Here is a 20,790-nt window from a genome sequence, read left to right on the forward strand (position 1 = left end):
ACAACCCATCAGAAGGCCACTGCAACATTTTCACTGCAAAAGGTGTCACATAAAAAGCAGATTACTTTCAGAAAAACCTAGTGAGACACATGATCTTGACTCTTCTAGTTTGGTGTGAACTAGGAGTTTCCTGCAAAGCGCTGTTACTCCACATTCAGCAAACCTCTTCTGTGCTCAGTGTGCTTGCTCTAAAACCATTTGGCTGTTAATTAACCAACTCTGCAAGCAGGCTGCCCAAAAATTTATGAATGGCTAAGGTTTAGAACCTTATTCCTCCTCTAAAAAAAGAACTTAAGGATTGAAATTATACCTATTCATTTTATTTACAAACCCTTGCCTGGGAAAACAGCTGTGGTTGCAGTACCACTCAGCTAGCTAGAAAAAGATGAAACAAGTACAGTGAGGCTTTAAAGCTGGCCTCAAAGTACCTCAGAGTCTCCCTGCAGCCCTTCACTGGCTGGCCAGCCAAAAAAGAGGAGTTCCCAGAGCTGAAAAGCAGGTGAAGGCTCAGCTGATAAGCAAAGCACAACTTACATGGAAATAAGTGATGGTGTTGGCATGTTAACTCTATTGGCAACGGATGAATATTTTTCATGCTATTCCCTGTGATTTGACAATTGAATTCTGCACTTAATCCAACTGAAATCTCACATCAATAAAAATCACATTAATGTGTGTAGATCAGTGGTTTCAGAGCATCACTGAGCAACTGACAGAATGATACACTGAAGTACTATAACTGCAGACCACAATTTGCTTTATCTACCAAGTAGCAGGTGGTGTCATCAGTTTGTAAACCCTGTTACTGATCCATTCAAGATAGGAGGTATTCCCTCTGGAAGCTTGCACACTGGGTCTCGCCTGTACCTAAAAGCAGGTAGGACTTAGAAGCAGGAGCTAATACCATGCAGGTGTCCATTCTGCTGCTCCATTTCAGATGTCTTTCTGGGATTGGCAGAAGCTGCTCCCCAAGGCTGCCTGCTTAATAGTTGCTTCAGCTTCAGTTTGGGGTTACAGTTTTCTTGGTCATCCCCAGAAACAGCCTCCAGCTTTCACAGTCCCCACAGATAATGGTATCATCAGAAGCTGGAGGTAGGCAGTCATTTAAAACCAGAACCAAATCCAAAACACCACCAAAAAAAAACAACCCAACAAGAAGAAAACCTAACACTGGACAAGAGGCTTAGACCACAGGAGGCACTGGAATTAAGCATTCAGTGTTTTAATTATCATGTGGACTGTTCTGTCAGCACAGCCATTCTTACATACAATAAAAAAAAAAAAAGCACATGCCTGAAATACCTTCTACCAAAATAGCCAGAAGGTGGAGAAGGGCTTCCAACTGCAATTTTTACCTTAAGAAATTTTCAGTCAAGGATCCGATGAGAAGATTGCATGGCCATTTTGCTTTCTAAAACTCTAGGTGGCTCTGAGATGAGCAGATCATCTTCACCTAGTGAAGAATTCTGCTCAGTGTTCACAAAGTTAGGAATGTTAAATTTTGTAAGACAATGTAGGTCCTCCTCCAATGTTCCACTGCTCCTGGAAACTTCCTGGAAGTGGATATTACTCTCCAGATCTGGACCTTTCTGACTTTGTTGCGCTTTGTCGAGGTGTTCCACTTCATTAATGCAGAAATGGAAAAGTGACCGGGACTCTTCAGCTACATGACGAGAAAAGACCCTCTCCGACTCCAAAGGTCTTCCAAAATCTGCCACGAAGCTATTCATCCGAAATCTTTTTTCAGAAGATTCTGTATTTCTAGGGAAAATAAAGTACATGAAATAAAGACTATGAATTTAGAAGTATTGGCATTCTTAGCAGCATGTCTGGTTTCAGCAACTATTATAACTAGGAAGAAAGAAAACCCTTCAGCTCATCTATAAGAGTTACAATCCAGCACTGTTTATTATTTTCCACTGAAGCTACTTTAAGCCTCGATTTTGAGTAGTAATTTTCCATGGGAATAAGTTACAAATGCCAGCACTCTTTAATGGTACTTCTAGTCATCAGTGTAATTCAATAATCAGCTCACACCACTGAATGAGCTCAGAACTACTCTACAGAATTTCCTCATAGGGGAAGTTTAAAATAAACGTTTCATAGAAGGCTGTGAGAATAATCTTTGATAGCTGGAAACTTTCAGAGACATAGGCAACACTGCTGTCATTAAAAACACAATTTGGGTGGTTGATTGTCTAGATATCAAACCACCTTTCACACTGACCTCAGCCACTGACATTCAGATTTCCAAATTAGAAGAGTGCTGTAAGGACTGGATGGCTTAAAAATTCAGAAACATAGTGCAGGAAAGACATCTTGACATCTCTCTTTTCTGGAAGTGTTAGTTCTGTAGAACAGCTGCAGTCTACATAGATTTGTGAGAAGCCCTCAACAGCTGGGGGTGAGGAAAGCTCGAGGTAGATGATGAAGCTTTACAGATAGCAATACATTCTCTGTCAGCCTGGCTTTATATGCTGTCATCACCAAAAGCAAGTTATTTGCATCTGAAAGGCGATAAAGGCTTTCAGAGATGAGTAGTGAAAAATTCAAACATTCTCAGGATGTAACTATTTTGCTAAGTAAGCATTGCTAAATTATACCATTAAGATGTGAACAAGTAGCAGATGCTACTGAAGCCAGATATTTGGACTCCTGAAGGTGCATGCAACACTTACAGAGAAACACAGATCGATCACTCTAGAGTCTGCTGGAAGAGTTTCAGAAGCTCAGAGGCTTCTGAAAGCCTTATCTGGCATGTTCATAAATCTATCCCTAAAGCTTCATGTTCAGAGGATGCTCACCATCAGTCTTTCACTCAGAGTTAATCAGAGATCCCTACCACCCAAGTGCTAATTTACTTTCATTACATGATGTGAGAATTAGAGCCTAACAAAAGCAGTTACGCTAGAATTCAAATCAAAACAGCACTCCAGCTGGTGGAAACAGTGTTGGTTCATTCTGCATTTCAAAGTGAAATGTGTAGAAGCAGCATAATTTTTAAACTGATGTAAGACTGGAGTAGATAAAAATCTACTATAAACCCAGCAGGAATCAAACTGGACAGAACAATGCTGCAGTAACCTCTGGAACAGATAACTGCAATTATGTATTTATAAAGCACCACTCCGAATGTGAGTTGCTTCTGTGGTTTTGTGACAGAGTGAAGCTGGCAAGCACATTAAGAAGAAACATTATAAGCTCACAAAGAAATGATTTAGGAAGAAAGCAAGTTCATAGTTAGGGAAATTCCTTTATAACCCTAAAAGCTGTGAAGGAGTAAAGGCTCACTGCACAGAAGGGCACCCAGGACTGGCACCAGCAGTCTGATCTCAGTGGATGAATAGAAGATGCAGATAAATTTTAAAATGACCAAAATGTTGAGAATTTATTATGGAGAATAATTCTGTAAGGAACACATTGTCTAGTATATAGTCATCCCTTGAGATTCTGAAATTCACATGCACTATCCTTCTGTACTGTGAGGAACTTTTTTTTTTTTTTTTTACCAGACTAGAAACATTTATAGTCCTTCCCATTACAGTACTCAAACATATGCCAGTGTGTTCTATTTAGAAGATTCATAAAACAAGAAAAGCTCAATTCAACTCAACAAAGAAAAGTCTCAAATCCCAGGTTTATACTTGGAGGATTACAGCGGGGAGAACAACCACTTGGGCACCAAATCCCTACTGAATATTGGGGCCAAAAGGACTCTGAGTTCCAGAAGTTGTCAGCAAGAGCAGGATGGTGAACACCAGCCATCTTGAGTGTCAAAGGTACTGAAAACCACTCAAAATGGTTGGTTCATTGGCAATGAATAACACAGGGAACTAAGCTCCCTTTTGGGAATTTTCCAGCCTGCAATGCCAGGCTCTGGTTGCTAGACACAGTATTAAGCAGATATACAGAAAAAATGCTTTTTATTTTTTGCACAAGCCGTATTGTGCACCTACTAATGCAAGTGAACAGAAGAAGAGTGCTAAAGGCATTGTTCCTGTAACTAATTACATTTCTGCCTCTCCTCATCCATGCCCTGAACCTTTCCCCTGGGCTGAGGATGTATCCAAACTTGAACATCTTGTATAATTTTAAGAAGAGTATGCTATTAAACCCCTTTATATTGAGCTGAGAAAAGAGCATCACTAGAAAAGTCAGAGTATTCTATTTTGGACCCATCCATCTGAATCTCGTTACATTTATCTCTCACATTAATGTTACTTTAAAGAACAGCCCAATTGACTTACTGAAGTCAGAGCCATGTCTATCAATCAGGATGGCTTCCTCCCGAGACCCAGGGATGCCATTAATATCTATTTCTTAAGGACAGCTGCAAGGCAGCCCACAAATGAAGCCATGAGTCATAGAGAATCCAGTCAGTCCTAAGGACAGAAAGATGCAGGCAAAACAAACCCACAGCCTACTCTATTTTTACAGTCAGGTATTTATGTTCCCCAGTCTTTATATACGCGTAGCTGTACAAGAGACATCAAGACCTCACTACTCTTAGCTTATTTTTGGACACTCTATTTGCAGTACCATACACAGTAGGCTATAAATACCAAATCTAAAAAATAAAAAATAGTGCTCAAATTTGATAGAAGTGCCAATTTAGCATATGTAGTAAGTGGGAAAATATTCAAGCATATAGCTCTCAAGGCTGCAAAGAAATTTTAAAATACATATAGAAAGAAATTGAGTAGGGTCTGTTCAACAGCTGAAGAAAAGCATGAAGATTTAGACTGGAAGGGAACTGTCCAATGCCTTGATGAAAGTAAGGCATGCCCAGGTTGCTTGAGGCCTTCTCTAGATGCAGAAGCTGACTGAAGATGGAGGTTTCACAAGCTCTCTAGACAATCTGTTCCAACAATACGGATGAAGAAGTGCAGAAGATATCAAGCAGCCCTCTGTTACTTCAAAGTTCACTTTTAAAAGCAAACAACCATTTTGATAAATATCTATGTAAAATTATCGTGCATTTGACTTCATCACTTCAACTCCCATTAGTATTATGCATATGAGATATAGACTTGGATGTTCAATGAAGAAAAAAATCTCCAGGGAAAAGAGCTAGAATTTACATAAATTAAATGTATTTGGTAGCATTGTGTAGCTTTATTTTTTTTACTTGAAATAATGCATGAAGAAAGCTAAAATACCAGCTACAAAATTCAGCAAGTCAGTTCCGGAAAGCTGAATTCTTATGTCTCTGCTTCTTTCTCACAGAAGCATCAATGCACAGGAGCTCACAATACCTGCAGGTCTTCTGTAACACGGTCCTGCCTCTAGAGATCTGCTATCACAAGCTTTCAGGCACAGCCTACATTACGATTAAATAACTCTGGATCCTCAGGAGGCAGAGAAAGGCAGGCAATTGTCTCTCACAATCAGTTTCTCATGATTACTACCTGCCTGTAAGGCCCTCTCACCCTCCAACGAGCCTTTTTATTTCTACTTGATGAGAAGCAAACCCAAGAGGAAGAAATGCGAGTTCAGATGCTGCACAACTGCTTTAAGTATGAGACTTGCAGATAAATGGCTGAGCCAGGATATGGTCTGCACATACTTAAGAGCCAGAAGGAAGTGGAAAAAGGCTTAGATTGTGACTAAGAGGACTCTGGTGTTAAAAAATATGGAGCTGGATCTGGTCTTCAGCATCTACTGCAATTTTTCAGCAGGAACCAAGACACTTGGAAGCTTGTGAGCTACAGGGTAAGGGAACATCTTGCTAACTCAGTTGATAACTACATTTTGGACTTAAGCATATGAAACCTTCCAGACTTCAACTAGTTAGTGTCTGCATGGCATTTTATTTGTATCCTCTTTGCCAATAGCTACGTTTCTCTGCTCCACTCCATCATAAAGTGAGCTTAGTTTGAATTACCCGTTATGCAAGGAGCAGTCATCTAAAGCCACATGTGGTTGGCAGGCTACCCACTGCCTTCCTTTCAGCCTTGAAGTGCATCTATGTGGTAATTCCAATTTCTTTACTGCATGCCTACATACTACTTGCTAAATAGAGAATGCATTAACATGTGCTTCTACAAAATTGCTCTCCTACAGACGCTTGGAACAAAAAACATTTTAAACAAAGACACACAGCAGCCTTTCCTAAGAATGGAGCAGAAAAGGGCAGCGCAGATCCAGCACAACCTCAGCACTGCCACTGGTTGCTCTGGTGGACTGCTAAACACCAGAGGTGCCACATTCACTTTTCAGACTCACTCTTGATGTGGTGCTCCTGTCTTTGTCAGCAAGGTCAAGACAAAGAACATGAAGATGACAAAAACTGCAAGACCAACCCAAAATCCAATCACAATGGAATCTGTCAAAAAAGAGAAAACAATATGATCAGTATTTCACCCGCACTTGCAGAAAGTCTGCAGTCTGACTGCTAATTCCAAAAAATTTGCATCTTATTCCTGGCTGGAAAAAAGGGGAAGGATACCAAAGCCCTCCTTTGTAGCCTGGATTTTCCTTCTGTCTAGACAAATCAGAAACAAGCTGAAAGAGAGAAGGGGCTGGGTTCTCTTAGCTGTTAAACTAAGAGCAGCTCCTTTTGTTATTCTTGGCCCATGTTCAAGCATTGCTTTGGAAACAATGTCAGTAGTACTAGCACACAGATTAGAGGATTATTTGATTTTCAGCAAAAACCTCTGTCCCTGTAGCACTGAGTTACTGTTATTCTGAATGATTTCTCTTCTGAGACCACAAGGCTTCTAGTTTTTGATGGATTACTGAGGCCTAGGAAGATTTTGCTTCCTTTCAGTGGTGAAATAGAGGCTTCTAAATTAAATGGAAACACAGATTTGCTATTTGCTACCTCAACAAATATCAACAATGAACATTAATTTTTGAGTTTCTGACTTTCATACAGAAAACTGTAACACAGTGTCAAAGGAGTCAAATGAATTTGGACAAAAAGTGAAAAAAACAATTAAAATGCAATAGCCTCATACAAATACGACAGTCTGACTGTTATCCAGAAAGGAAGCCTCTTAGAAGTAACCTAGTACATCCCTTCCTGCTTCATGGCAAGATAAAACATAATTCATCCATTCTAGAGAAATAGCTGTCTAGCCCATTAAAAAACCTCCACAAGGAAGGTTCCAGACCAGCAATCCAGCCCAAATGCTATTATTACTGTTTTCCTATGTCCAATTAGGCCTCCCCTGCTCTAATAAAAGCCCATTGCATCTTATTCCACACTCAGTTCAACTAGTTCGCTATAGCTTCTGCCTGTGGGGCATTTGCCCATATGCAGAAAACATACTTACTGTTCTCATTTACAGCAAATGGATCTCTACATAAATCACCAGCACTACATAAAACATATCTAAGTCTGCTTATTACTTTACAGTAGACCTAGAGCTGCTTATGAACAAAACTCAAAACATTTATGAACTTGATGTAGAGATGGTACAAGTGGGACAAACATTTCCAGACAACAATCAGCTGGTAAGCATAGCCCAAATCTACAGAGCATGAAGCTTGGTTAATCATGCACCCACTGTGAAACATCTTCCATGTTAAAGGAAGATCTGGAAACTGGAAATGTATTCAAACCATTTGATCTTTCTCTGTGAAGTAGAAGTGTACCTGCTGTGACTCAACATTGTCTCCCCGTGAAAATACTTTATCACAATCAAGTCACTCCTTAATCTCATTTTCTGGTACACTAAGAAGGTTTAGCTTCAAGTCTCCGGCTGCAAGGCTTTCTCCATCTATGCTCTTCCACATCCTTCCCACTCAACATCTTTATAATGAAACTGAAGGGCGATTCAGGTATAGGTTTCAAGATGAATAGAAAGCAGAGCGAGGTAAAAATCACCCCATGCTGACACTCAGCACACTTTTAAAAAAAGTTTGGAATACCCCTTTTAGCTTCAAGCATAATGGTAAGAGTTTATTTCTGCAATTCTGTGCATTATGAACCCTGAATTAGTTTCAGAATCATTTTGGATTCAGTGTTTGCAGATGCATTTTTTTAACAAAAAGTATTAAAAAAGAAATGTTTTCTGTGTATTGGGTTGTTTTGTGAACACTTACCTCCACTGATCATTTTACCTAAGTTTTTCTCTGCTTTCCAAAAACAAGCTTCTGAATTCCTTTTTATATAGAATCACAGAATGGCCTGGGTTGAAAAAGACCACAATGACCATCTAGTTTCATACCCCTTGCTATGTGCAGAGTTGCCAACCACCAGACCAGGCTGCCCAGAGCCACATCCAGCCTGGCCTTGAATGCCTCCAGGGATGGGGCATCCACAACCTCCTTGGGCAACCTGTTCCAGTGCGTCACCACCCTCTGTGTGAAAAACTTCCTTCATTACAACTCACTGTACAACACACAGATGAGCCAATACACCCTTTTAACTTCACGCTGTAAGCCAGATCACCAAAGCAGAGCCTTTCTCGTCGCTTTCACATCAGTTTTCTATCACTAATTTTGATTCTATCATTAAAGCAAAACTTAGAATAGCTCAGGTGAGGAAGATGGAGTATTCCCTAGTGGGAATATGTCTACAAAACCGCAACATTGCTATTTGTGGTGCCTGCCTCTAGAGATTTTAAGATTTTGTCAACATAGGCTGAAAATCACCTTGCATTCAGCTATTCCAAATATTATGAGATTTAAGATTTCTTATGTAGTTTGAAAAAAACCACCAAAACTCACTGTCAGTATTCAAAGTCTTCATGACAATGCAATCTTAACATAATCTCTTTTCCTCCTTCTTCCACAGGTTTCAATTTCTATTAAATTAAATGTCTGACCACATTGCCTCCAAATTCCTCAACAGGCCCAACTCAGCTGAAGTTATCCAGAACAAGAAACTTATTGATATGTCATCATCAACACAGGCATAGGATGTATTTACAGTTTTATGAAATTAATATCAACCTGTTTGAGAATGCATGCAGTAACATAAATCCAACCTATCAGTAAAAAGTCACTGATTCAATACTTCTGTCAGCCTCTCTTTTTCATAAATGTATCACGCTCTACCTGAAAAACAATTGTTCCTTCTGTCCCAATAATAAGTGTTGTCCAGAACCCTCCTGCTCTACAAACAGCAGAAAGGCAATAAAGCTGAGCTACCATGCCCAGCATGGCAATCAGCTCAATGGCAATCAAGATTTGGTTTGCCACTAGACCTTCAGCAAGCCAGAAGTAACTCCCATTTGTGTTTTTTTCATCCTATCCCACTCTGACACGCAGAGCTAAAAAGAAGATGTTGTACATCTTCAAGCTCAAAGAGGATAAGTTCAAGCTCAAAGAGGGTATGTTTTGAAGGTCACAGAGGGTACGTTTAGGTTAGACAGAAGGAAAAAATCTTTTACAGAGAGGGCGGTGAGGCAGTGGAACAGGTTGCCTAGTGATTTGGTGGATGCCTACACTGTCACTGGTGTGACATTACCAGTGACATCGTCACTGGAGACTTTCAAGGCAAGGCTGGATCAGGCCCTGGGCAACCTGACCTAGCTGTGGTGTCCCTGTTCATTGCAGGGGAGTTGGTCTAGATGGCCTTCAGAAGTCCCTTTCAATTATAGGAATTCAATGATTCTACACACATCAGCTAATCTTTGTAATCGGGTTTGGCTTCTGATTAGGTGGAAGAAAAGTATATAAAATTAGAAACATGAGAAAAGCTAACCTACATTTTTCAAGTATCTAACATTTGTAAAAATGCAAAGAGTAATCATCATCAATTTTTGTAAATTGTAAAAACCAAAATTGTAAAGGTAAACTACAATTTGGGTCAAAAAGCAACTTTTGCTCCAGTTCTTGCCTTCTAGGCATGTTAAAAACTTCAGCAGGTTCCTCCTGATACTCCCAGTACCCCGCAAAACCCTCCCAGCTGTGCAGAAGCATGGCAAACAGGCCTCCCTGGGCTACCAGCTGCCACTGCAAGCACTCCTTTTCCCCAGTCTGAATCCTCATCATGGTGAACGAGGCAGGAAATGTGCACCCCACCCCGGACCAGAGCTCCAGTACTGGATGGGGGCCCTTCCTCACTACTTCAAAGATTGGTGTTCAAACTCTTGACCAGGGTACTCAGCTCAGAAGCAGTGGAATAAGATGGTTTGCTTCTCTTTGGTAAAGTGCTTGCAATGCATCCCATAGTTTTGAGTTAGTTTCTGGGCTTTTTAGTTGTTGGTTGTTTTTTTTTTTTTTGGTTGGTTGGTTTTTTGCTTTGTTTTTTAATTAAAAACAAAAACTAACCTCCCTTACCTTCCTTTCCTCCTCCCCTCCCTCTCAAAAAACAAATTTTCTAGAAGTCAAAGCTATTGTATAGGTTCAAACTAAACACTGTTGTGCACTAGCTTGTCCCAGCTAAATGATCTCTCAATTTCTACACATATGTTTCATCTATCTGGTCTCTGTCCTTCACTTTTTACTTGTACAGTTATTAAGCAGCTTCAGCATTTGGATGACACTGAATTTAGCACAAACATTCCATAAAGAAATTCCTAATGAAAAAAGTTTCTTCAGAAAAAAAGAATTTTCTTCTTTTAAGTCTCTGAAAGTTTGAAACTTATTTTTTAGGAAATAAAATCAAAAGCAGTAAGGCTGCCCATTAATGTCTTTTTTGCATTAACGGAAACAGGAACAGAACAACATGGATCACAGCAAATAGTACCAAGATGAAACACTTCAGTTCCTAGAAGCATGATAGTCCCCAGTAATAATGAATTTCTAATACAGTCAAGAAACAAACAGTGTTCCTATACATAAGGAAAGCAGTCAAAAAAAAAAAAATCAGAAAAGGAAAAACTACAATAATCCAATAAGCTATTTGTTAAAAAAAAAAATTGGAGTGAAGAGCAGAATTTTAAGATGGGGAAGCACAGCTGAAATAAAACACATCTGTACTGAACTTACATTTATGAGCCTTCAGGCCTTCAAATGACACTGGTCCATACTCATAGTACTCATACTCCCAGGTGTAATCAGAGTTAGACAAGGCCTGCTGGGAGGTTCTGTTAGAAATCAACCTCAGGGCAGACATCTCACACCCAAATAAATATATACCTATGGATATGAAATGCATTAGTAAAGAACACATATTTCTAACACATCTTTGATTTTAGAGAGAATCATGTCTTTGCAGCAATGCTTGTAAGCATACAAAGTATCAAAAGCAAGCTTTTCAGAATATAATTTTTATAGTTGAAAATATACTTAATCTCAAAGACTACCATCCTTGGCAGCTTACAATGAATGCTGCCATGAGAATCTGTGTGGAGAATTGACTAGAATGCCAGGCTCAAAGTGTTACATCATTCATACAAAGTCCAGCTGGCACCCTGGGATAATATTCTTTTACATCTTCCTTAAAGAGCCAAACAATTAGTCAAAGCACATTGGCAGCAAGCTCATGGATTACCTGGGGGACAGACAAAAGGCTGAAGGGCAGATTGATCTCCAGAGGGACTCAGATAAGCTGGAAAATTCAGCTGACAGGAACCTGAATTAACACGAGCGCAGTCAGCGCATCAAGAGAAGCATTTCTTATTCTCTATTCAGCACCGGTGAGACTACACCTGGGGTATCGTATCCTGAGTAACTGGAAGACATGGACATATGCTAGAGTAAGTCCAGTGGAGGGCCACCATGATGGTCAGGGAGCTGCAGCACAGGATGCATGAGAGGCCAAGGAAACTGGGTTTGCTCAGCCTGGAGAAGAGAAGGCTCAGCGGAGGCCTTATTGCTGCCCTACTGTCAAAGTTACAGCCAGAGGGCAGAGGGTAGACTGGCCAGATGTGGACAACAACAGAGCAAGAGGCAACAGATACAAGTCGATTTGTGGGAAATTCCAGTTCGATATGAGAAAAAATTTACCTGATTTAATTGAACATGCTTTGAGCAGGAGATCAGACCAGATGACCACCAGAGGTCCCTTCCAACCTAGATTTTTCTGTGTGAGAAGCGTTTCAATATGTCACTAGAGAAGGAAAATAAGACAGGAGTGATTTTTCCCAAAGATCAACAAAAACTGCAATCCAACACTTATCATCATTAAAATTAGCCTAATAGACATTCTGTCATTACGATATTGCAACACTGCACTAGGAACTTGTATTTTTCAGAAAATTAGACAATTCTACACACGTCAGAGGAAAGCACATCTTTGCACAACACTTGCTGCAGCAGCTGGAATCAGAACATCTATTACAAATAGCTTTATTATAAAATAGCATTCCATAAGAAACTGTTCAGTGCTCTTCGAAAAGTAAATTGAGCTTTGGGTAATTTTGCTTTCAGTTAAAACCCAGCAGAATGAAGACTTCATGCAGTTTGTAAAACTAATGCAGTTAGCTGTTCTCTGGACAAGGAAACCCCACAGAATACAACTTCAAATCCAGATAAAACTTCTTGGAGAAACAAAAAGAAGAACATAGAGGTCTTTAAGTACCCATGTCACTCAAAACAGCTGAAACTTCAGTCCTTCCATTAGATGGAGTAAAGCTGTGTGCAAGTAAAGGACTTTGTTCAAATGCTAGAATGGCCACGTGTAAAGAACAGGAATGGAACACAAAGCAAGAAACACATATTCACCCAAGAAATACAAGCAGACATCCAAGCTCTTTAAAAAGAAACAAAAAAGGGTTCCCCTTCCATAATAGTAAGTGAAAAAAAACATATAAAGCAATAAAAAGGCCTTGTTTTCAAACTCAAACCAGTTTAGTTTTCAGCACTGGCAATTCACCCCACATTAATTTGTATAAGGACAAAGTGCTTCACATTATCCTCACCCTCCTTCAGCCACTAAGAAAGCCTCCAGCTGGACTAAATAGCACGAAACACAGAAGGCCAGAAATGAAGAAAAGTTACTGCTTGTAATCGACAATCCAGTTCATGGCCCAGCATTTTCATATGTCTGATGGAAGATGACAAGAAAAAGTGAACACTTATGTGCTTGTATTAAGAGGGAAGTTCTTCCCTTGCTTTCTCAGTGACTTGAAAAACTTCCCCTATTTTCTGGAACAGAAGAGAATATCTAATCAAGCTTTAGATTTGCTTTTAAATTCAGCTAAGTTAGCTGCTGCTTTCTGGGAGAAGCAAATTGCACAAAGGGAAAACTATGATTCTTGTCCTAATTTGTTCACAGCACAGTTGTCTCTTGCTAGATTCTGCATTTCATTTTTGTCACTGACCCCTGAGGGTTCCCATCATCTTTTCCCCTTCTCCTCAATGTTTTCTCAATGATGCATCTCTTGCCAAATTTTATTATATGTTCTGTCTAAGCCTGCTTTTCTCTTTAGCAGTATTTTAGAGAAGTCTTTCATTTAAATATTTCTCGTATGGCTCGTTCATTGTTATTCCTCTCTTTCACTATTATAATAAAAGCTGAACCAGAATCTGCAGTCAGAAAACTTCAGCATAGGTTACATGAAGAGTTAGAAAAATGCTGCTTCTTCTACCTCAAACACAAGCAAATTGGATTAATTGGCCACATGCAGGTCTGTCTCCCTCTCCAATTATCACTGTTGTCCATCCATTTATGGTCTACTTGGAGAAGAGTCACTTCTACAACACCAAAAATCTGCCCTGCTTTAGCTGCAGGTTCAGACAAATAGCTTCAGCGTATCGCCATTGGCTAAAAGCATTTCTATGCTTACCTCTGTTGTAAGCACTAAACCACTATCAGAGACAGAGATGCTAACTGAAATGTTGGCCACCAGCTCCCAGGTTACCCTGCAGGGTGAGCTAGCAGCCTACTTCGTGCATCTGCAAGGTGCAGTGGGACAGGGAAGGAATCTGGGTTCCAGATAAGGGATTCTAAGAAGGAATTTCCCCAGAAAACAGTCAAATGCTCTTTTTTTTTCTCCCAAGTGGACAGCAGTGATACATCCCCCAGCTCTAAAGCATGACAGGGAGCTCCTCTGAGTGGCCTTGCTGAATTTGTTGTTTTTTCTGTAGAGGCCATAGGAGTTAAGGCAAACACCAAAGTCCCTCTGTTGCCTTCAGTGTGTATGGATGCCGGCAGCCTTCCCTCACCCTGCCTTATTACTTCCAGGAGCAAATAAGTGAGCAATAAAAAGCTTCATTTGCTCTCTCAAGGAAACCCAAAGTGAGGCCATGCTCTGTGCCACCAACCAGGAGATCCAAGCAGGTTAGTCACCTGTCAGTAAAAAGGGCAAGTCCTCATGGCCTTCTTCTGGAGCACTGGCTTGGTCTCTCTGCTAAAGGATGACGATAGGTACCCACATACTCCCTTACAGAAATGTGGTTGTAGCTCCTGGAATTGAGTTGTGCCTTCATGAGAACTTGTTCAGAGCCTTTGTCAAAGTTTTTAAGGTCTCAGCTGCTGGGCAGTGGTACTTGTGCAAGCTATTTCAACTCTGCGGATCTGTCTGCACAAAATCCACATCTCTGAACTGCAGCTGGACTATTTGCATCGCTCTGGATATCATCAGCAAATCTGCTCTGCACAACCACTTACCTTTCACAATGACACCAAAGATTCTCTAAGGGAAAAACTGGACACACACCATGTCTGAAGCACAGTTTTGTGGTTTAAGCTGCCACTGAGGCCACCAAGGCAAAGCCGATTTTGCGTACATCTGGAACTGGCCTTGTATGTAACCAGCAACAACCACCTCCAAATCTGACCTGCACACACAACAGTAAATTTATGCAGACTGGTCAATCTACTTATTCATATCTGAAGCAAGATAAACTACCAATGAGGAAGATGCAAGAAATGAGGCACATTTTCAATCAAAAACTACATTAATTTTTCGTGTTTCCGTTCTGCTTACTGCTGCAGAGTCTGAACACTTGATAGGCTTCATAGAATAAACAAACTGCTGGCCCCTTGTAAACAATGAAGATCCCAGAAACCAAACAGGCACAGAAAGCAGCAACTTTTGAACTGAGCAGTCCAAAGCTAAGCAAGCTTGATACATCAGTTCCATGGGCTAGGCAGTGCAATTAAATCAGAAGCTGCTGGCTACAAGTCAACAACTCAGGCTGTTCCTGTGACCCGAGTCCCCATAATAACAGCAATATTCTGAGGGGCAAAGAAACTAGCCATCATCACCACTGCATTGCTTTTTACTCCAGCCCAAGGTCTAAGAGATGCAATCACAAAGAAGCCAATGAGGAAATGAAGCACAAACTTAGCGACTCTGCCCTGCATGAGCTAAAATACACAGAACCCAGCTTTCTACAACCCTAACCTATGGCTACTGTTTCGAGCAAGCTGTGCCACTTTCAAGCGCAGATGAGAAAGGAGTTTGCAGGAAATACTTAGCCAAATGGTCTGTGCTTCTTTGCCAATTCACAAGATTTTAAATGTGCAGGACTTGAAGTGCAGCTCAAGGTCTTGTATGAGAAATATCCAATCTTCCTGCCTGCAAAAAGAGGAGAAAGCAAGCAATACATATTCAAAATTTAGTAAGAAAAAAACAAGATAACTGAAATCTGTACAATCAGAAATCAGTGCTAATCTCAAGTGCACAGCACCTGGGACTTATCTTTGCAGGAAATGAACTGATGTTAATAGCTCATGAAAAGCATCATCTGCACAAGCTATTGCATGAAAGCAGTAAGAATGGTATTGGACTCATCATAGGAGGACTTTCTAACAAGGGTAAGGAAAACCACTGTTTTAGTCACTGCTTATCCAGGGAACTAAGGACAAGAAATGAAAAATTACAGACATCTGTACTGTGTACTGCTGTATTATACCTCACATAGCATACATTTTAATATCCTGACCTCTGTCAAGTGTAAACTAGACTCCATCACAACAAAGTGCTCATAGAACATGCATATGAATTACCAACAAATACGTCTAGTTTTCCTTGAACACTTCATGTACTGTGTAGCTTTGCTGCAGCATAGGAGGCCTCCACACCATTGTGTACAGTTTGCATGCAAACTGCATTGCTGCCACATTTGTGCCTAGTTTAAAAGCAATTACTGTATGAATTTTAAATAAAGTTTAACGTATAAAAGACAAAAACAGTTGGCTAAGTATTTTCCTAAAAGATCATAAACATATTTGCAAACACCAGTGCCCACTTCTCAGCTCAGCTCAGTAGGGGCCACCTGAAGATGGGCAGAAAAATATACAAAATCATATTGCACTGCACTCACAGGCAATGAATGGATTTGAGAAAAAGTTGATACTGTGCATGCTCACTTTTAAGTCTTGTCTTTAAAGAAAGTTAAATTGTACCTAACAAGACATCATAAAAGCTATATATTCCTTCTATTCTTAAAAAGTTTCAATCCTGAGCTGATAATAGTGGTACAGGGAATTGTCAGAGTTAGCAGAGAGCCATGCATTGAAGGAGCTAGCTTAGTGTAAATGTGGTACCAAAAGCCTGAAAAATTACAAGCAGAATAGGCAATTCTAAGAAGCATTATCTACAACCAAAAGAAGAGATATTAGCCATAATTCCATGTATTTCCTGCAGCCAGGACAGGATTTTACATTCAATCTATCTTCAGGCTTCAGAGCCTAGCTTCAGTTGAGTTCAAAAACCATATCAGCTTTTGCCATCCTGAGTGTCAAAATGAAGTATTACAAGTGTTCACACTTCCACCCAAATAATACATCTCCACAAAAAAACACACAATTTGACAGCTGTTTTAGTCATAGCAGAACAAGACTAAATCTTCCTTCTAAGCAAAGGCTATTTTTCTAAAGAAAGAAAGCTATATCTGAAAAACAGTTTCTAATTTCAGAGCCACTGTAAAGAGCAAGGGTTATCCTTTCAGCTATTCATTGCCAGCCAAACCCCACCATTGCACAGCACTGACCTTACAAGGAGCAGCAGGCTCACAAACACAGCACAGCTGTGGTTGGAGGAGAGCTCCAGGTCCACCTGTGTCCCCATCCTCTCAGTCCTGCACATATGGCAGCTCCACAACCTGAGGTCCTTCAACACTAGTCAGACTAGGAAAAGCCCTACCAGGGAGCCATCAACCACTGGCATCTTTGCATTCCTATATTTTTACGAATGCTGACAGAAAGGTACAGTCATCCAACACCTCACTAAAAAGGATAGCTTGCCAGTCCCTCAGCAGCTTAGAATTCTGCTCATTTTTAATCTTCTGCACCACAACTTGTTTGGCTTTAACCCTCCAGTAAATATCACAGATAGGCGTTCCAGGCTGAGCTTTTTACAGAAAAGCCTCAAGCAAGACAACTCCAGCATGTCCAACAAGGAGGTCAGAGCCATGCAGGAAAGCTGCAGAGGACCTGCCCTGAATGCATTGTTTTTGGGCAGCATTATTTTCCTCAGTTTTCAAAACTACATTCACTTGGCAAAGAAATCTTCATTTTTCTCCTAATAAATGCTTATTTTCACCCTCAGCTCAGAGCTGTCTTGGTTGTGCATCAATGAGAAAGATCAATGAAGCACCAGAGCTGAAAAGCAGAGTGGGTCTCTAAAGCCATCATCTCTGGGAAGCAAAGCAGTGCTTGAGCTTTTCAGTTTGAAAAGTCACTGAGGTATTATGTTTCTTCAAGAACAAAATAAAATAAGTAACACAGCTTCTCTTGTAAACTTCCACACTGGGATGTGGGATGTGGAATGTGTTCTGAACTCCTGCAGTTCACCACCAACGCAATCAGCAAACATTTCCAGCAGCCACTGAAATGGAGTGTTTCCAAAGGGCAGACTGGCTCGGAGTTTTTCCAAGCCAGAACTGTTTTTACCTGCCTTCAGATCTAACCCTTCACTCTGGTGCTATGGAAGAGGCAAACAATGTACTGTAGTGCCTCAAATACAATCTCAGGTAAATACTCCCAAGCACAAATCTGAACGCTCTCATCCTACTCTCCATCTCATCCCAGTGATGCACCAGACAACAAACAAGCAACGAGAGCCCAAGGAAACAGCAGCACAGCCAGGACCCACTGCAGTGAGAATGCACAACAGGGCTTTAATTTATTTGTGTTCAAAGCTTGCCGGCAACGGCTCACACCACTGGCTTGGGGACTGGAAACTTGATTTAAACTGCAACAGTATCATCTGAGTTTAATCTTAAAACCTCTTCTACCACGATGAGTGGGGTAGATGAACAGTGACAGAACAAGCACAGAACTCTGCCCAGCCCTTCTCACACACTGGATGTTTTGGTTGATGTATTTAACACCGTTTTGCCTGCGCTTGATGCATTAGATTGCCTCATTACTTGAGGCAGTCTGTAGGTCTGCTGCCTGCCTGACCCCCTCCAGGGGCTGGATCCTGCGGTAGAAATCTGACTTCACGCTCTGATTAGGAATCTGAATCACAGAACGGTTTGTGCTGGAAGGGACCTTTAAGATCACCTAGTTCCAACCCCTTGCTACAGGCAGGGACACCTCCCTCTAGACCAGGTTGCTCAAAGCCCCATCCAGCCTGGCCTTGAATGCTTCCACGGAGGGAACACCCACAGCCTCACTGGGCAAAACAGCGATTTATTTCCGCCGTGGTTATGTAAATCTCCATCTCTGAGGGCTCGGAGGAGAGCAAAGGGAACCGCTCCCAAGCAGAGCAGAGCAGAGCAGAGCAGCCGTCTGGGAAGCGCCGGAGCAGCTGCTCGGTGCTGCAGCGCGCATCCAGACGGCCGCTCTGACGGCACTGCCTCCGCTGGACCAGAAAACTTTCTTTTCCCCCTCTTTCTCTTTTGCAGACATTCTGGGTTAGATTTTCAAGTTCGCTCACACGCTCATCAGTACGAAGGACAAAACTTTTTTATCCCACCCAAGCGGTAAGGCTTCCTACGGAGGCGGTACGTTTCCAGCTGGTGCTCCCCTCTCCAGACGCGGGCTTTGGAGGAGCCGCTCGGAGGAGCGAGACAGCAGCCTTTCCGCAGCCAACGCGTCCCGCAGCGCCGAAGCCGCCCCGAGCCTTCTGCAGAGACGCAGGCAGTAACCCCGGAGGCTCTCCTCACGCTCCCCCACCGCCGCAGCGCCGCCCCCTCACAGCGCTGCCCGCCCCACCAGCGCCGCGAGAAGCCCCCGTCGCCACCCCGCCCGCCGCCGCCCTACCTGCTGTGGCGCCGCCCAGCGGCGGTGGCAGTAGCTGCAACGCCGCACCAAACCGAGCCGAGCCGAGCCGAGCCGCGCCCCGGTACAGCCAATGAATCAGCGGCGGCCGCGGCCCCCCGGCGGCATGGCACGGTCACGTGACGCGCCCGGACCAATAGGCGGCGCGGGCGGGAGCTGTCCTAGGTGCTTGCTGCGGCGCGGAGCCCACACCGACGCGTGGGCGGCCGCGGGCAGCCGGCGGGGCGGGAGCCGCGGTGTCGAGGGAAGGAGAGGAGGGGCGGCCGTTAGCACACGTTTTTCTTATGCTTAACGCGTCTGTATTTCAGTTGGTGTCTGATGCTCACGTCCTGTCACTGGGTACCATGGGGAAGAGCATGGCTCCTTCTTCCTCCACCGGTAAGGGCACACCAGTAAGCACCTCAGAGCTTCTCCTCAGACTTCTCAGCCTCTCCTCAGACGTCAGCTGCTCCATCTTTGTGGCATTTCATCATCTTCAGAGCCATCGAGTGGTTTTGCACAGCAGTCCAGCAGAGCCCTCACCCTGCTGTGGTACTTACTTGCCATTGAACTTCCTAGTGAGTCCTTCCAAGTGCTCAGGCATTTATCCTTTAGCACCAGCCTCTCTTTATTGTTCAGATCCATTTGCCTTCCCGCACTTCTCTACAGGTCATCTACAAGTAAGGACATCGGTGAAACCTCAGGTTTTCATCTCGTATTCTCTCCAGGCAAAGTTGTGATCTCAGACAGTTCTGCCATCTTCATCTCAGAAATATAAAACCAATGCTTATGCATCATCACTATCAGAATCGAGTAGACACAATGGAACCTCCCTTCTGCTAATTTCACTGACATTTAAAAGGCAGCACGACTCAGGATTTTGTTGTATTTCTTAGGCTTAAAAACAATTCAGCACTCCAATTTCCTCTCCAGGAAGGAAGCTCCACATAGCCAATACTTCACTTCCACCTCACCTCCTTTGATCTGGTCTTTCAAGGAAAGATTAGAGGCATCTAAATGCCAAATGCAGCAGATGCCAAACAACATGAAAGAGCATCTAGACTTCCAGGCTGGATGTGGCTCTGGGCAGCCTGGTCTGGTGGTTGGCAACCCTGCACGTTGCAGGGGGGTTGAAACTGGATGATCATTGTGGTCCTTTTCAATCCAGGCCATTCTATGATTCTATGATAACTAATGAGATCTGTAGTATTTTCTCATGATGTTCTTATTGTCAGTTTCTCTTACTATTGGTGAAAATGCAGAATTCATTATTTTTCTGTAACAGCAACAAAATAAACATGCTCTTTCTGGATGAGACGTGGAACTCTGGAGGCACAAACTCTTGAGTGAAGATAAATCAATGGGATTTTCTAAAAGGCAAAGGAGTTCTGCTGAGAGAAAGTGGAGAGCTGCGTGCACTCAGATAGTGGCTGACTAGAATGAGGCTGGAGCTTCATCTGCAGCATCTGCTCTCTTCTGGCTCTGCAACAGTGGCATCAGTCCAGTATATACAACAAGAGACTGCACTTACAATTAAAGCACAAATTGCAGATAGATTGTCAACCAGTCCTTCTTGCTTGCCAGATTTTTAGATTCATATAGTCAGTAGCTGCCTGAGCTTTAGCAGCCACCTAAAAAGCAAGCAAGCAAACAAACAAACAAGCGAAAAAAAAAAACCACTGGAACTTAATCAAACTTGATATCATCACTTAAAAAAAAAAAAAAAAAAAAAGCAGTCTTGAAAAAGAGCCTTGCAGTTCTTACATATCTCAGGTGGTTTAAATAAAAGGCAACAG

General features: G+C 42.0%; 1 protein-coding gene across 4 annotated transcripts; it reads right to left on the minus strand.

Annotated features, from left to right (window-relative positions):
• Positions 1-1,225: 1,225 nt before the first annotated feature.
• MRAP2 (melanocortin 2 receptor accessory protein 2) lies at positions 1,226-20,639 on the minus strand. 4 transcript variants are annotated; one of them, XM_090136706.1, is made up of 8 exons: positions 18,998-20,639; positions 15,259-15,362; positions 14,450-14,619; positions 11,845-11,947; positions 11,390-11,569; positions 10,885-11,034; positions 6,226-6,325; positions 1,226-1,761 (listed from the first exon to the last, which is right to left on the minus strand). In XM_090136706.1, exons 6-8 carry the CDS (start codon positions 11,009-11,011, stop codon positions 1,368-1,370), a joined length of 621 nt encoding a protein of 206 aa, XP_089992832.1. In that variant the 5' UTR covers positions 11,012-11,034; positions 11,390-11,569; positions 11,845-11,947; positions 14,450-14,619; positions 15,259-15,362; positions 18,998-20,639; the 3' UTR covers positions 1,226-1,367. The 4 variants fall into 4 exon arrangements, with proteins under 4 accessions (XP_089992832.1, XP_089992835.1, XP_089992833.1 ...); XM_090136709.1 differs by having other exon boundaries at positions 15,189-15,362; XM_090136707.1 differs by having other exon boundaries at positions 14,450-15,362.
• Positions 20,640-20,790: the final 151 nt, after the last annotated feature.

Source organism: Phasianus colchicus, chromosome 2 (genome assembly GCF_987193195.1).
Source record: "Phasianus colchicus chromosome 2, bPhaCol1.hap1.1, whole genome shotgun sequence".
Lineage (NCBI taxonomy): Eukaryota > Metazoa > Chordata > Aves > Galliformes > Phasianidae > Phasianus > Phasianus colchicus.